General features: G+C 32.9%; 1 protein-coding gene across 1 annotated transcript in view; it reads left to right on the plus strand.

Annotated features, from left to right (window-relative positions):
* The window catches only part of LOC145254676 (dynein beta chain, ciliary-like), a 249,325-nt gene that overhangs the window by 30,536 nt on the left and 200,534 nt on the right, over positions 1-18,255 (plus strand). The window contains exons 6-9 of the mRNA XM_080113323.1: positions 3,435-3,646; positions 5,900-6,133; positions 13,441-13,608; positions 15,630-15,746. Of these exons, the coding sequence (XP_079969449.1) occupies positions 3,435-3,646; positions 5,900-6,133; positions 13,441-13,608; positions 15,630-15,746 (731 nt within the window). The remainder of the gene's footprint in view (positions 1-3,434; positions 3,647-5,899; positions 6,134-13,440; positions 13,609-15,629; positions 15,747-18,255) is intronic.

The following is an 18,255-nucleotide window of genomic DNA, read 5'->3' on the forward strand; positions in this document are numbered from 1 at the left end:
ATATTAGATGCGTGTGTGTGTTTGTATATGTGTGTGTGTGTGTGATTAGAAAAGCATGAAACACAAATGTCTGTTAGTATAAAAATAATTATTTATAATTTTTAGCCCCTTTAAGAAGAAAGTTGTCAGAAAGATAAAGGCAGTCAGCTGGCCTTGTGTGAGTTCACAATTTCTAGTCATTTAATCACTATTGATAGTCATTTAATCACAATTTCTAGTCATTTAATCACTATTGATAGTCATTTAATCACAATTTCTAGTCATTTAATCACTATTGATAGTCATTTAATCACTATTGATAGTCATTTAATCACTATTGATAGTGCTAACGTAAAGTTTGTATTTATATTTGTTATGTTTGTATACATTTATAGTTGTTAGTTTCCCTTAATTCTCCTAGTGGTTGATGGTGGCCTGGAGATAACTTTCCTAGCAAATGGAGTCAAAAGTGGCTTTGTAGCCGGGTTCAAATCTTCCGACCTGTACTAATCGTTACTTCCTGCACCGATGATTGCAAAAGCATGAAACACTAGTGTCTGTAGATATAAAAATAATTATATATATATATATAAAAATGAAAGTGTCTGTGAGCGAGCGAGCATGCGCGTGTGTGTGTGTGTATGTATCTGTGTGTGTGTCTGTGTACATTTCCCTACACAATATCTCTGTCAATTTTAAGTCTACAGACTTGAAATTTGATATGCGGGGTACTGAGATTTGGGAAAATCTTTGTAATCGGTTTTCGGCTGTTAAGGGGTCAAAGTTCAACAATTTGATTTTTGTAAACTCTACCAAACTCCTCCGACAATTTTGGGTCTAAACACTAGAAATTTTAGATATAGGTTCCTTGGACATGGATTTAACTTAATAACTTGATTGGAGCCCAAAACAATAAGTGTTAAGAGGGTCATAATAGGGTTCAAAGTTTAAAAAAATTGACCGCTTTCTTCTTTTTTTTTTTTTTGCTCAACATACACCTCCAAACACCCGGGCAACGCCGGGCTGAAACGCTAGTATATATATATATATATATATATATATATATATATATATATATATATATACTAGTAAAAGTATCCGTCGTTGACTGGGTTCAAAAACAGCCTACAGAAAATGGACTCTGATTTATGAAAGTATGATAGGTTATGAAAAGGAAGTGTTGTAAAGAGATAGCTTCGAATTTGGGGGTATCAAAACCAAAGCAAAATATGATGAAAGTAAAAATAAAATAGATAGACCCCATAATTTATTATACCATACCTGTTCACACTAAAACACTTATCACAATATTTTGTGGATCTATATTAAAAAAACCTGGTTAAACTTTGTGACATATTTCCATTCTATGGAGGTCAGACGCGAACGAACACCCCATAATTTTATTATACCATATTTCTTCAAACTGAAACATAATTATCTCAAGTATACTTACGCAGATAGATATGGAAAGTCTTTATTAAAGTTTGTGCCTATTTCCATTCTATGGAGGCTAGGCACGAACGCAGACCCCACAATTTTATTATACCATCCCTATTTAAGTTTAAACATACTTATCAAAGTATTATTATGTACATCTATACCAAAAACACTTGTAAACGTTTTTTTTTTAATTTTTAAATTTTTTATTTCCATACTTTGTGGACCAGGCGCGTGTGCAGACCCCACAATTTTAATGAATCATCATTATGCCAGATAAAACATATCACTTCCTGTGTCTCGATACATCTTCTATCATTATATGTGATCAGTTTTCTATAATAGTCAACCATATAGGAGCCTATTCGTGACCAGACTCACACTCAAACGTTCAGCTTTATATTATAGATATATATATATATATATTAGTGATGGAACTATTCCAATATTTTTTCCATACTAAATTCCCGATCCCGATTCCGATTCTTTATAAATCTTTAAATATTTAACTATAAAGTTGTTATTTTTTCTCGATTACCGTAAAAACACGTTTAATATGCAAATATTTACTTAAACGTACAAAAAAGAAAAACACTTTTGAAGGATTATCTATAGATGTTAGTTTTAGTGATAATTTAAAACTAATTTATATTTTTTTATTTCATTATTACTATCAGCAGTGGAAGATTTTGCTTTAAACAAAATCAAATAAAAGAAATTAAAGGAATCGTTTTTGGCATCGGAAAATAGGCACAAATCTTTCCGATTCCAATACCCCCAAAAGTCCCAATGTTTCTGATTTCTGATTCCAATTAATCGGTTCAACACTAATATATATATATATATATATATATATATATATATATATATATATATATATATATATATATATATATATATATATATATATATGACTATTTCATTTAATCATATGAATTAATATAAGAAGATATAATTTTATGCGTAAATTTTTATATTTACTTCAACAGTGCTCAATACATATGTAAAGCTAGGTAATAAGTTATGAAAATATATATGGCAATTAAGCTACACAGAATATTCCGCGTTTCATTCTCGTGAGAATTCATCAGGCTTATGTATATATATTTTCATAACTTACTATAAATATATATATATATATATATATATATATATATATATATATATATATATATATATATATATATATACAAAGTGTTACCTATTATTGCTTACATCAACATATCAGAGTTTCAAAGTCACTTTTTGTTTAGTGACAACTGAAATCTATGTATAAAAAATACTTTCTTCAGGTGTATCTTGTCGATCGGGAATTGAGAAGGAATTTCGAACAGAATCCTTTGTTTTCTTTACGGTGGTAGAATGGTTTAATTCCGGTAGCAATGAATAGCAATGAATGGATAGAGATCCTAAGTAATTTACAATTGTATTTTATAAGTCGCCTGACGAGGACTTGTGGTTTAAGCCGACCATCTGACCTTGCTTGTAAATTATATTAATGAAATATCTTGCTCTTCATATATATATTTTCATAACTTACTATATATATATATATATATATATATATATATATATATATATATATATATATATATATATATATATATATATTCAATATGGCGTGATGGAAAAATCTATAGGTATCCGCAATTTTCGGATTCTAATCATGTCAAATCATATTTCAATTCCTTTTAACGGATTGTTGCTATTTCTTCTGATGAGTTAAGGGCATAATAGATTCACTCATTGATATAATAATTAAGTGATTGATTTTGCGCTACAAAACAGATACTGTCAAGAATTGTATAAGTCAGCTGAATCAAAAAAATAAATTATAAGATGGTCAACATCATGAATTTTGGAATATAACTTTTTGTCATTTATTCTCTCTCTCTCTCTCTCTCTCTCTCTCTATATATATATATATATATATATATATGTGTGTGTGTGTGTGTGTGTGTGTGTGTGTGTGTGTGTGTGTGTGTGTTGACTACAAGTTTTTTAAATTCTCTTTTCAGCTTTGACAGAAGCCAAGGATATCAATATCGTTTTGAAACCTTTACGACATCTTTTTGAAGACATTGAACAAGCAGATTTTTGCAATGTGAGCAAATATTTTGAGCCGCTCATGCACGTCATCTGTCTCATATGGGCCAATTCTAAGTTCTACAACACGGCACCTCGTATCATCGTCTTGCTCCAGGAAATTTGCAATCTCCTTATTGATTTGGTAGGTGATAAAACAGATTTCCGTAACAAGCTTGCATTCAACCCACATGTATAGCAATATAAAAGGTAATAAATAAATAAGGTATTTAGTTAAATGGAATTGTAGAAGGCGGTACAATGCAGAAGTAACGGAAAGACACAAGCTGAAGCAGGTGAGAATTTTATTAATACAACTTATAAATACATGTGTACATATTCATATTTCATATACACAGTATATTTATATTTGCACAGTTGTGCTTACAACTACACGTTTATCAAGGTCAAGTAAACATCTGACGAAGAGATCTTTCTCGAAATATTATATTACACGGACATACCACCAGACCGACTTTCCCAGGTATATATATATATTCCAGGTTGATAATATATTCAAAAGATTAAAATTATTGAATTCTAACAAGGGTCGTTGATAGTGCTCAATTAAAGAGAGCAAATTTATAATTTTTAATTTCTATAAATTTTTTTGCCATGTTAATGTAAAACGTACATCTTATATAAGATCTTTAAACCATGTTGTACGTTAGACATGGGAAAATATTTTCTCCTCTAAAACTTTTTTTTAATTTTCAACTATTTTTAATTTTCATAATTTTTTCTAGTTTCATGAGATCCATAATTATCGAAACTGTTTGCACATCGTCTGACTGTATATACTTAAAGGAAATAAAAAATTATATATGATATATATAGATTTTGTTATTGTTGTTATTTTTCAAGCGATACATACGGTTAATATTGGCTCCGCCTCGGAGCTCATTTATTTTATTTACTTTTTTAATTTGGACGTATATAACATTTTTATTTATTTATTATTTTTAAAACAGTAATCTACGTACACGCGTGTTTCAAGGTCGTTACCTCTCATCAGCGTAGTTAAACTGTTTCTAGGGATCGAACCTCAGACCATGTTTAAAAATGTTATATACGTCCAAATTAAAAAAGGACGACTTTCTATGTAAATAAAAAAAAAATGAGCTCCGAGGCGGAGCCAATATTAACCGTATGTATCGCTTGAAAAATAACAACAATAACAAAATCTAAATTTATAGGCGATAAAAATAAACAGTATAATTAATCTAGGGATTATGGCCTAACGGTTAAGGCACCGGACTGTGGTAAACATGGTCTGAGGTTCGATCCCTAGAAACAGTTAAACTACGCTGATGAGAGGTAATGACCTTGAAACACGCGTGTACGTAGATTACTGTTTTAAAAATAATAATTATATATATATATATATATATATATATATATATATATATATATATGTGTGTGTGTGTGTGTACATATACATATATATACATATTTATATTTATTTATATATATATAATTTATACATAAATATATAATTTTTTATTTCCTTTAAGTAAATATATATATGTAAGTACATCTCATATCTCTAAAATGGTGACCCCGACGTAACGTTGCCCCTGATAATAATCATAGTCATGCACTGAGACAGACAGCAATCTCTCAGGACTCATCCATACAAGTGTCTATTATCCGTCCAAAGTCTCCTAAGAATTATGACGTATCGGTGTTGTTATTATTGTTTCTGTTTTGTTCTGTGAGATATTTTATCTCTCCTGTTTTTGCTCCAAGACAGTGGCAAAAATTTAACATAACAATTACAACAAAGCATACCTCTAAAGTTCGGCACAAATTTTATTCGTTCTTCATTGCAAAGAAAGGAAATGCCTATTTTGCCTCTGAATAGAGCTGGTAACAACCTCGAAAGGTAAAAGTCCTTCATCTTCATCTGGAACTGGAATTCAGGTTTAACACTGTTCGGAGATGCCTTCTGATGAAAAGATTCAATACTCGTCTTGAGTCGACATTACAGAAGTTCATAATTAATGTTCATTTGAAGGAAAAGTCACTAATGATAAGTCGATAATTCTGACCTTAAAAAGTCTCTAGGAGACATATATAATAATAACTTAGCCGAATCATTTAGGCTTTAAAATGGTCTCATGGAGACAAAAAGTTGGAGGCGTCCTAATGCCTTATATCAAGAGAGAGTTGAGTTTCATCCTTTTTGTTCGGCTGTTTTACTGGAACTGCCTGTAAGGAGAAAAGGCATTCAAAAACCTGCCAAGCTTATTGCTGCCGGTTAAAACATTAAACAAAGACAGTGGATGGCCAGATCAGCCAATGAGAAGCTTGCTTATAATTGTAGAATTTGTCACAGTTTCTAATAAATCGCAAAAAAAAAAAATAATTGATCAGAATTTTTCCTCTGTTTTTCCAGGCACGAAGCCATCTTGATCCGACAGAAATTTTTAAAGGGGAAATCGAAGAAAACATGATCCGAGTGAAAACAGCTGAACAAGTTCTCAAGTGCTTCAAGGAAACTTACGAAGAATATCGCCTCAGCTTGAACAAGTATTTCCCTGATGGTAGACAACCTTCTTTGTGGCAGTTCTCACCTCATCTGGTCTTTGAGAGATTTGATAAATTTATGGACCGGGTCAGCGTCGTGAAGGTAACACATTAGCTGTTAACGTTTAGTATATATATATATATATATATATATATATATATATATATATATATATATATATATAAAGATTATGAGGGTTTATGAGGCATAAAAACGATGCTGTATTTTTTTTATATTTCAAGCAGTCCCCCGCTCTTGATCACAAAAAAATAAAAATGAAAGACGTTGAAAAAAAAAACTGAAAATTTGTATTTTGAACAGCGTTCATTCCTTGTAACAATGTTTGAAAGAGTTGACGTGAATTATTTTTACCGTTTGTGGAAGAAGAATGTTGTATCTTTTTATTTTTTATTTCATTTCAAATTTTCAACCGGCAAAAAAAGATAAATAAATAACACCCGTCTAGCTGAAACCACTGTCAATAATTTTCCCCACTCTTTATCTGTGTCTAAATCAAACGTAGATTCCATGAACAAAGCTTCTTTCTTAGAAGTGCACGCCTATGAAACTCTCTTCCGTTTGCCTGTTTCCCACCTGACTACAATTTGGATGTTTTCAAGTCCAACATAAACAAATCTCTGATGAACCGCCCCCTTAAGTAAGACATTTTATCAAATCTCCAATACTAACGATTACTACGATACTATCCCATTGATTACTGTTCACGCAATAACCCTTATATCCCTGAGTGGCTTCCGGGCCTTGATAAGTGGTGACCACAATGTAAAAAATAAATAAATAAATAAATAAATAATAAGATGCAATTGATTTCAATATGCATAATAAATGCTTAGAAACTGAAAAAATGTGTTGGACGGTAAAAAATATTATTATTCATAGTTATAATAGTTGAAACAAAAATAATGGTAAGTAAATACAGTAAGTTGATAATAGCAATGGTGACGATTACCTATATACTAGACTACCCGTGACCCGTTGGGTCAGTATGTTATATTAGCTATGGAATTCATGTATGAGTGTGACACTTGTGACGTAAAGAAAATAGTTTTTTTATTTGTCATAACAGAAACATTTCTATGAAAGTATATTAAAATGAAAAAAGAATATAGTTAGATTTCTATGAGTCGTTCTGTTTATTATAATTTATTATTTTTGAAAAAAAAAGTTTACAGTTACTGAATTATAAGTGGTTGGCCATACTTATAGGTAAATGTGCACTGAACAGATACCATAATACTTATTATAGTTAAATTCAAATTTTGATATATCTGCTTTTTTTTATATCGTTCATTTCTGTATTACGTTTAAGTTATTTTAAACCCCACTCTTCCCATGTTAAATAATAATTTCGAAATAATAACGTTAATATTTCAGCGTCCCAATTGTTCTTTTGTTTTTTGTTCCTTTTAAACCCCACTCTTCCCATGTTAAATAATAATTTCGAAATAATAACGTTAATATTTCAGCGTCCCAATTGATTTTTTTTTCGCGTTTAAATTATCAAAATAAACAATTGTTAATACTGCCTGCTTTTTTTTTTACATCGTTCATTTCTGCATTACGTTTAAGTTATTTTAAACCCCACTCTTCCGATGTTAAATAATAATTTCGAAATAACGTTAATATTTCAGTGCACAGGTCATGTGCGCATGTGCGCATGCGCAACCGGATGTCGTAAACCGGAAAGTGAATTACATACATCGTTACAAGATCATTTGAGTTTTATAATTATATAGATTAATACGATAGCGTGTGTGTTCTTTTGTGTGTCACGTTTACACTTTTACTTTTCCGAGTGACCGTTGTTTAATTGTTATGACCTTCCATTTCTTGTAATAAATAATTTTACAAAGAATTCTTCATAAGTTTTGGTTTCGATTTCTATTATAGCTGATTGCACTCAAGTCATCTATTTTTCTAATAAATAATTTAACTAAGAGTTCTCCATAAGTTTTGGTTTCGGTTTCGATTCAAGCTGATGCACCCAAATCATATGAATATATATATTTTTTTTTAAATCACAATTTTATAATATATAAGAATTGATTAAAAAATTGATTCTGCAATAATATATACGAAATCTATCTTACAATATCATATTTAAGCATATTGTACGACCGGGTTACACTGGACGTCCCTGCTAGCTTGGCCAAATACTTTTGCAGTTTTAACAAAAGAGCTACAAAATTATCACGGTGTTTCCATTTACGCTGAAAATACACAGAATGCTACCATCAATATATTACAAATAAAAGAGTCCGCTGTGGAATTTCCACAGGTCCCGCTTTAACAATGTCAGAAATCGCCATTAAAAATGCGTGATAAAAACTTGAATAATTAGACTTACTATCTTTCGAAGCTTATAACTACTTAAAAAGTGTAATTTAAACCCTATTTTTTTTTTCAATAAAAGAAGCAAAGACCAAATTTTAAAATAATAACAGGTTTAATAGAAAAATGTGCAATATTTGTTTTTTTTAAATCGGTTTTCTTTTAAAAAGATTTAAAGAAAATCAACGGATTTTAACTTACTTCGAATATAATAACTATATACAAATTACAAAAAAAATCACTTACCTATAAAAAATACTAATCAATGGATACTTCCATTCTTCATTGTTAAGAATTTATCCATATTTATATTTTATATTCCATGTACTTTGAAATAAAATAATTTTTAAGCAAGGATTAAAAAATACCGTGATATCAGATTGTCACAACTGAAAGAAAGGGAGAAAAACGTCTCCCTTTCTTCCAGTTGAGAACTTCGGTGGCCTAAAAGCGCCAGAATTAATCTCCCCTTTCTATTTCGGACATGTGTTTGCTGTAAACAAAAGTTAGTCAATATGGGCCACCGTACTTGAAAAATTCAGTTATTAGTCTTTTTCTACATAGGAACCACCCAGAGTTATGCATTTCTCTCATCGTTTGATGCAGCTCTGGAGACCGTTTTTGTAGAACACTCCAGGTTGGTCCTCCAACCACGACGTGACTTCAGAAATCAAGGCTGCATCATCTGGGAAACGCTTTCCTTTCAAAAACAACTTCATGGCTGGGAAAAGGTGAAAGTCAGAGGGTGCAAGGTCAGGACAGTAAGGAGGATGGGGAAGGATTTCATAACCTCATGCCCGTACTTCTAATCTGGCGACATGCGAATTATGGACCGGAGCGTTGTCTTGCAGGAGGAGGGTGCCTTTGCTGATCTTGCCCTGCCTCTTGATTTTGATAGCTTCCCTTAATCTCCTCAAAAGTAAAGCATAATAGGCTCCTGTAATTGTGGTACCCTTTGCCAGGAAATCTGTTATCACTACTCCGTCCTGCTCCCAGAAGACTGTGAGCATGACCTTGCCAACGGAGGGCTGCACCCTTGCCTTCTTTGGAGGTGGTGAGTCCAAGTGCTTCCACTGCATTGACTGGGCTTTGGTCTCTGGATCATAGTGATGGACCCAGATTTCATCCTGTGTAATCAGTTTTTTGAAAAACTTTGACTCATCTTCTTGGCACATCTCCAAATTCACCCTCGAGCACTCGACGCGTTCTCGCTTCTGGAATTGTGTGAGCAACCTGGGAATCCATCTGGCAGACACCTTATGCATATGCAAATGGTCATGAATGATAGTTTCCACAGACCCTGTACTAATCTTGACATTTTGGGCTATTTGGCGAATATTAATGCGTCGATCTTCCAAAATGCCAGCCTCAAATTGACGGACAGATGCCTCATCAATGGCAGAAGGGGGGCGACCAGGTCTGGGAGCTGTTTCCACAGACTTCCGGCCATGTTTGAATTCATGATGCCAGCTTTTTACAATGTCATATGATGGGGCATTGTCACCAAAAGTTTCTTTCATTTCATCAAAAGTCTCCTGTGGTGTGCGTCTTTTAAAATACAAAAACTGGATCACTGCTTGACATTCGACAGGCTCCATTTCACACCTGACTCAGTTCAAACACCTGTAAAACAAAAACCACAATTAATTCAGAGCTGTAATTTGCCACATAACCTGTAGAGATATAAATCATTGCCCATGCAAAATTTCAGCTAGATCAGACAACTGGAAGTGGGTTAGGGGCATTACTTATTGCACGCTCCTCGTAAAATTTCGCATTGACCCTGAAAATATCTTAAAATTGAACAAATAGAAAAATTTAATAGATTTTTAAATTGAAAAAATTGAAAAAAAAATTTAACTCATAAAATTCAATTCATTTCATTACGTAGAAAAATGTTTGCATTGTAAACACTGTTTTTAAAAAATAAAAAATAATATTTCTATTATTTTTCCAAAAACTTTGATGGTTTATTTTGGAAGTATATTCCATAAATAAATTAAACAAACCACTTTAAAAAGAGAAATTACGAGTTTTGTATATTTTATTCGCAGTTTTATGTTAAAGGTGTCAAAAATTCCCAAAAGATTCTGACACACCTAGGCCTTCCAGTAATAATAATAATAATAATAATATAAATATTATTATTATCATTATTATTATTATTATTATTATTATTATTATTATTATTATTATTATCAACAATAATAATAACAACAACAATAACAATACTACTACTAATAATAATAAAATAATAATAATAAAATAATAACAATAATAATATTAATAAAATAATAACAAAAATAATAATAACAATAATAATAATAATAATAAAATAATAACAACAATAATAATAACAATAATAATAATAATAATAAAATAATAACAATAATAATAATAATAATAATAATAATAATAAAATAATAATAATAATATAATAATAACAATAATAATAATAATAATAAAATAATAACAATAATAATAATAATAATAAAATAATAACAATAATAATAATAATAAAATAATAACAATAATAATAATAATAATAATAATAAAATAATAATAATAATAATAATAATAATAAAAATAATAATAATAATAATAATAATAAAATAATAATAATAATAAAATAATAATAATAATAATAACAATAATAATAATAATAAAATAATAACAATAATAATAATAATAATAATAATAATAATAATAAAATAATAATAATAATATAATAATAACAATAATAATAATAATAATAAAATAATAACAATAATAATAATAATAATAAAATAATAACAATAATAATAATAATAATAATAATAATAATAATAAAATAATAATAATAATAATAATAATAATAATAATAAAATAATAACAATAATAATATTAATAAAATAATAACAAAAATAATAATAATAAAATAATAACAACAATAATAATAACAATAATAATAATAATAATAAAATAATAACAATAATAATAATAATAATAATAATAATAATAATAATAATAATAATAAAATAATAATAATAATATAATAATAACAATAATAATAATAATAATAATAATAATAATAAAATAAAAATAATAAAATAATAATAATAATAATAATAATAATAATAATAATAATAATGTACACTTTTTAACGGTAAAAATCAAGCATTGTTAACACTTAAGAACTCAACCCCCCCCTCATAAATATTAGGAAATTCAGCCAGTTTAAACACATGGAAACGATTTTTAATATTTTTTAAACGGTTAAAAATTTCACAACCGTCTTCACACGTTAAAATTAATCATGTTTAGTAGAGAATTTTATTCTAATGCGTTTTATATAAATTATGTAATATGCAGATCAGATTTAAGAGTTAGAAATTTTTAGAGAATTTGAGTGAAGGTTGAGATTAGAAGCTGCATGTATATCCATATGTATATTTGATGGAGCAGAAGGCTTTTCTTTTCTTTTTTAAGAGAGTTATTCCTTATCAAGACCCAGAGGCCACTCAAGGATAAGGTTTAATGAATGAATTGTGGAAATTGAGTAGGAATTGATTATTTACGAGGACAGCTCAATAAGAATTTGTTTACATTGGACTTGAAAACGACCGTATTATAGTCAGCTGGGAAGCAGCCCAATGGTATTGTCTTCCACAGACGGGCAATTCTAGGAAAGAAATTTTATTCATGGATTTTTTTTTAGTTTTAGGCACAGACAGAAAGTAAAGGAAATTGATGGTAGTGGTTGTAGCTAGACGATTGTTTGTTGTGATTTTTTACGAGGGAGGGGGCATAGATTGAAGCTCGTTTGAGCATCTGTCATGACAATAATGATAGAACAGAGATGAACTACTAGGTCTCTCACTCCTGGACAGGGTTCAAAAGAGATTCGCCAACCTAAAAGGTCCTGAACTGTCATCTAGGCTTCAACCTCTGTCCCATCGACAAAATATTGCATCCCTCTGCCTGTTCTACAAATACTTTAATGGTGAATGCTCTGACGAACTACAAGCACTTGTACCCCCTCGATGAGAACACCTCCGACCAGCCCGATAAGCAGCTAAATCCCACCCCTTCACAGTAGAGATCCCTAGGTGTAAGAAAGCTTTCTACTCCAATAGTTTCTTCCCCAGAACTGCTAAACTTTGGAACTCGCTTCCGGGATTCTGTTTTCCCAACTGTACTGACATGCAGAAGTTCAAGTGTAATGTGAACAGACATCTTGCTACTCAACTCCCTTCATAATATCCCTGCAACTTATGTTCCCGATAGTAGCCCCCTACTTCAAAGTGGCACTGTGCCTTGTTTGGGGTGAAAATTGAATAAAAAAAATAATAATAATAAAAGGTAACAGGGAAGAAAAGAGGCCATTTCCCACTAGATTTCGAAGCCAGTTTTGGATCCGGTCAAGGCAGGTAAGGGTGCTTTGAGTAGCTCCATCCTTCTATGTGGCAACAGTGCTCGTTTTATGACGTATTTGGGGCTTATACTGATAGAGGATTTAGTCGGGAGTAATATACATTCTTTTAGGAAAGGAATTTCGTTTATCGTGTCGATCGTCTACTGAATTGCAAGTCACAGGTCGAAACTGGAGATTCGCCAAAGTCATTATTATCCAGAAGCATAAACACTACCTCCCCACTTCATCCAGACTCACATGTTCAACGTACATACACCCGACAAACGCGTATAGCAGGAAAAATCACAAACTCTCATTGTATAGGTTCTTAGATGCAGGAAAGCTTATTCTAATAACTTCTTTCCTTGGACGGCTTTGGAATTCCCTCCATGTTTCCTGCTTCCCTAACTTTAACGACATGCAAAAGTTTAAATGTAAGGTAAACAAACATCTTACTACATGGTCCCCTGTCAACATGGTCCCAAATAAAAGCCCCTTACGTTTAAGTGACAAAATGTCTTATTTGAGGAAAACAATAGTAAAAAAAATAAAATAAAGCATTATCTATTCCTGACTACACTGAGACTCACAGGTTTGTCAGTTTTTGTTATGTTTTTCTTATTTTTGAGAAATGATTTTTTTTTCTGATTTTCTTCTTAAACAGAAATTAATGGAAACATCAATCGAATTTATGAAATTAGAAAAAATCGAACTTGGCGGCATCAAAGGGAAGATTTTGAGCCGACAAGTTGTACAAATTAACGAGGAATTCAAAGAACACTATAAAGTTTTTCAGGAAAAAACGACCGACACACTCGACTCCAACAATCAGGTTTGTTCTATCATTTATTATCATCATCATCACAATCATAATCGTCGTCATCATCATCGTCATCATTGTCATTGCCATAATTATCATCATCATAATTATCATCGTCGCAATTGCCATAATTATCATCATCATCATCATCGTCATTGCCATCATCATTAGCAGCAGCATCACCATCGTTATCATCATCATCATCGTCGTCATCATCATCATCATCATCACCATTATCATCATAATCATTATTATTATAATCGTTATCACCATCATTATTATCGCAATCATCATCGTCATCATCATTGCCGTCATCATCATCATCATCATCATCATCATCATCATCATCATCATCGCCATCATCATCATCGTCGTCGTCGTCGTCGTCGTCGTCGTCGTCGTCATCATCATCATCATCATCATCATCTTCAGTTTAATGTCTGTTTTACATGGTAGGAAGCACACTTGGTGTGTAAAAGTTTTACAAACAATGACGTTTTACCTCGAGGTCTTTGGATGCGTTGTGTGATTTGCGTCAGCATCAGAAGTTGGCCTAGGGCCGCCACCATTTCTGTTACTTCCGCTTCCATCTTCTTTTCTATGCGTCACCTCTGCATTGATGGTTCGTGGTCGATAGACATGGTGGTCATGGACATGGTGGTCGTTGTTGCAGACACGGTTGATTTACTGCACATGCTGGCATGTGTTGGACGACTTTTAGAATTTTTTGCCAAATTAACCTATCTCTGTCCAGGTCTTTATTCATCCCTCTTTCTCCACTGTCTATCCTCATTACTTCTTCCCATGTTTTCATTGACCTGCTACTTTAACTGTTCCACATCTAATAAGAACTCTCATTCATTCTTTCAATGTGGCCATACAATCAAAGTCTCTTGTGGTGACTTAATCTCTCTATACTGACCAGATTTGACCTTCTTTTAAGCTCATCAGAACTAAGCATGTTTTTGAGACTCACAGTACACATTCACCTTATCATTCTCATATAGTTTCTTTTCATGCAACTCATGTCCTCAACTCTTACTGGTCAGATTACACTTTCATACATCATCACATTGTGTATATATGCATAATAGACTTTTCACTTAGTTGAGAATGGGCATATGATCATTTCCATCTACCTAGTGGAACGATAAAATTGTTACCATAGAAAAGACGACATGATTCCATTTCCATTTGATGAAAACCAGTTTTTTTGTTGCAGACCCTCTACTAGTTGGCCAGTTATGTACAAATCCCAAAAGCGATAGGAACCTTCTATCATGCCTGAAATGAGACAGTGTTCAATGAGCAAGATCGGAGATGCACCACTGTACAACTCATGTTCTCTACTGATCCAAGTTATGACAACAGGACCATTGCCAGAACCCTCAAAATGAATCACTGGATTGCCACGAATAATAGGGACGTTCTCAGGGTGGTGAAAACAAAGATCTCTTCATATGCCACTTCATATCTTCAAAGTCAACACCAAAGTGTACCTGGATGTGCTGAAGAGTGTAGTGATCCAAAGAGGCCCAGGCTTGGCTTCAGAATGAGTGCTACGACTTTGCAACCTTCTTTCACTTCCCCCCACCCTCCTCCTCCGACCTGAACTCGCTGAACTACTTCGGTCAGTCAAACGTTGAGAACATCACCAAGATAACCTCTCACAACTCCGAAGCTAGCCTGATCGCCGCCATCCGCCAAGTATTCGCCAAGCTCCCGCCAGTGTTTGTGGAAAAGGCATGCTCACAGTTCCGAACTCATGTCAAGGTGGTGATTGAGGCTGAAGGCGGCTACATTAAATAGATGTCAGCCCTATTACATAATGAAGTTACTTGAATTGATTTTTTTCAATGAAAGTTCTAAAATAAATCTATAGTGTTGTTTTCTTTAGGGCGACACTTTTATCGTTCCATCATCATCATCAGAGCATTTTTTTCAAAAATGATGGTCGTTTAACCTTTAACCTTTAACTTTTAACCTTTGACCTTCGATAAAATCAAAAGTTTTATTTATTTTTTTATTGTCAGGAATTCATAGATGACTATAACAAGTTTCAAGAAAGTATCTGTGATTTAGAACGTCGTTTAGCAACAATCATTTGCCAGGGTTTTGATGATTGTTCCGGCCTACAATCTTGCTTCAAGGTAAGAATTTTGCATTTTGTTCTCTGATGTGCCGCATCACGGTATAGACGTGCATATGAAATGCATGCGGAATGTCGTCTCCGGTAGAGAAAAATAAAGACTTTACAGAAGAGATAACGTTAGAGACAGGGAGAACGTTCGAGATTATGTTAGAGGTGTGGATGACGTTTAAAAGCACCTTTAAGAAGAAAATCATGTGGGTGACGTCACAGCCAGGGCAATGAGGACATAAATGTTGTTGTTACAGAGAAAAAGAAAATTGAAGTTCTTTTCTATACATTCCTTAATTTGTGACTGCGGCTACAACATGTTGATAGAACGGACACATTGTAATGTTGTCCAGAAACCCACACGTTGTAGCCTCAGTCGCAAAGTAGACAAAGAATAGAAAAGGACTTACTACCAGGAGCGTGCAATAAGTAATGCCCCTGACCAACTTCCCCTAGATGTAGAGCAACGAAACTTGCACAGTTATTAGTCTTTTTCTACATAGGAACCACCCAGAGTTATGCATTTCTCCCATCGTTTGATGCAGCTCTCGAGACCGTTTTTGTAGAACACCCCAGGTTGGTCCTCTAACCACGACATGACTTCAGAAATCAAGGCTGCATCATCTGGGAAACGTTTTCCTTTCAAAAACAACTTCATGGCTGGGAAGAGGTGAAAGTCAGAGGGTGCAAGGTCAGGAGAGTAGGGAGGATGGGGAAGGTTTTCATAACTACATGCCCAGACTTCTGATCTGGCAACATGCAAGTTGTGGACCGGAGCGTTGTCCTGCAGGAGGAGGGTACCTTTGCTGATCTTGCCCCACCTCTTGATTTTGATAGCTTCCCTTAATCTCCTCAAAAGTGAAGCATAATAGGCTCCTGTAATTGTGGTACCCTTTGCCAGGAAATCTGTCATCACTACTCCGTCCTGCTCCCAGAAGACTGTGAGCATGACCTTGCCAACGGAGGGCTGCACCCTTGCCTTCTTTGGAGGTGGTGAGTCCAAGTGCTTCCACTGCATTGACTGGGATTTGGTCTCTGGATCATAGTGATGGACCCAGGTTTCATCCTGTGTAATCAGTCTTTTGAAAAACTTTGACACATCTTCTTGGCACATCTCCAAATTCATCCTTGAGCAGTCGACGCGTTCTCGCTTCTGGAATGGTGTGAGCAACCTGGGAATCCATCTGGCAGACACCTTATGCATAGGCAAATGGTCATGAATGATAGTTTCCACAGATGCTGTACTAATCTTGACATCTTGGGCAAGTAGTAATGCGCCGATTTTCCAAAATTGCAGCCTCAACTTGACGGACAGATGCCTCATCAATGGCAGAAGGGGGGGCGACCAGGTCTGGCAGCTGTTTCCACAGACTTCCGGCCATGTTTGAATTCACGATGCCAGCGTTTTACAAGGTTATATGATGGGGCATTATCACCATAAGTTTCTTTCATTTCATCAAATGTGTAGTGCGTCCTTTAAAATACAAAAACCGGATCACTGCTTGACATTCAACAGGCTCCGTTCAAACTGTTTTCAAACTGACTCAGTTCAAACACTTGTAAAACAAAAACCACAATTAATTCAGAGCTGTAATTTGCCACATAACCCGTAGAGATATAAATGATTGAACATGCAAAATTTCAGCTAGATCTAATAACTAGAAGTGGGTCAGGGGCATTACTTATTGCACGCCCCTCATAGAATTATACAACAATTTATTTATTTTTATTTTTGTTTCAATTTCAATAATTTTGTTGATTAGTGTTTTGATTTCGTCTTTCGTTTCAGTTTAAATTAGTTTCTGTCTGTTTTTTTTATATATAAACCTCTAAAACTTTACTAAGAAGACGATAAAACGTTATCAGGGAGCAGTCTTTTTAGTAAAGTTTTAGAGGTTTATATAAAAACAAACTGATTGAAATATATTTGCATAAATATTATATTTTAATTAATGCAGAATTCGTATTTATTATAAACAGGAATACTGTAGGTATTAAACATACCGTTAAATTCCTTTAAAAACAAAATAAAGTAAAAAAAAAAAAAAAGCAGGAAAGAAACTGAGACATGTGCATGCGAGTATTATGTTTTTTTTCTAAACAGTTCACTTCTTGTAAGTAAAAAAAAAAAACTCGAGCTGAGATCGAAACCAAAACATAAAGGCAGTGATTTATGTACAATAACCATTAGGCCAGCTTGACACAATTCTTTAAAAAGTGTTTTCAAGCCTACTTATTTTTAATATAAAGGAAGCTATGTTTCATGGCCATGCATGCGCATTCGTGAAACAGTTAGCAAACAGATAAATATCTGATGACTCCCAAGCACCAATTTTTCAATTTCAACCCTTTAGCAGCCCTTTTTTTTTAATGAAAACGGATTAAAAAGCTTTCCGCATGTCTGGGTACCCTATATACTAACTTTCAAGTCTGTAGACTAAAAGGTCGTGGAGTACATAGCTTGAGAAGTGTCTTCTCACACTCACACGCACACACACACACACACACACACACACACA

This window comes from Euprymna scolopes, chromosome 30 (genome assembly GCF_053919585.1).
Source record: "Euprymna scolopes isolate OS-2025 chromosome 30, ASM5391958v1, whole genome shotgun sequence".
In the NCBI taxonomy this organism is placed as follows: Eukaryota; Metazoa; Mollusca; class Cephalopoda; order Sepiida; family Sepiolidae; genus Euprymna; species Euprymna scolopes.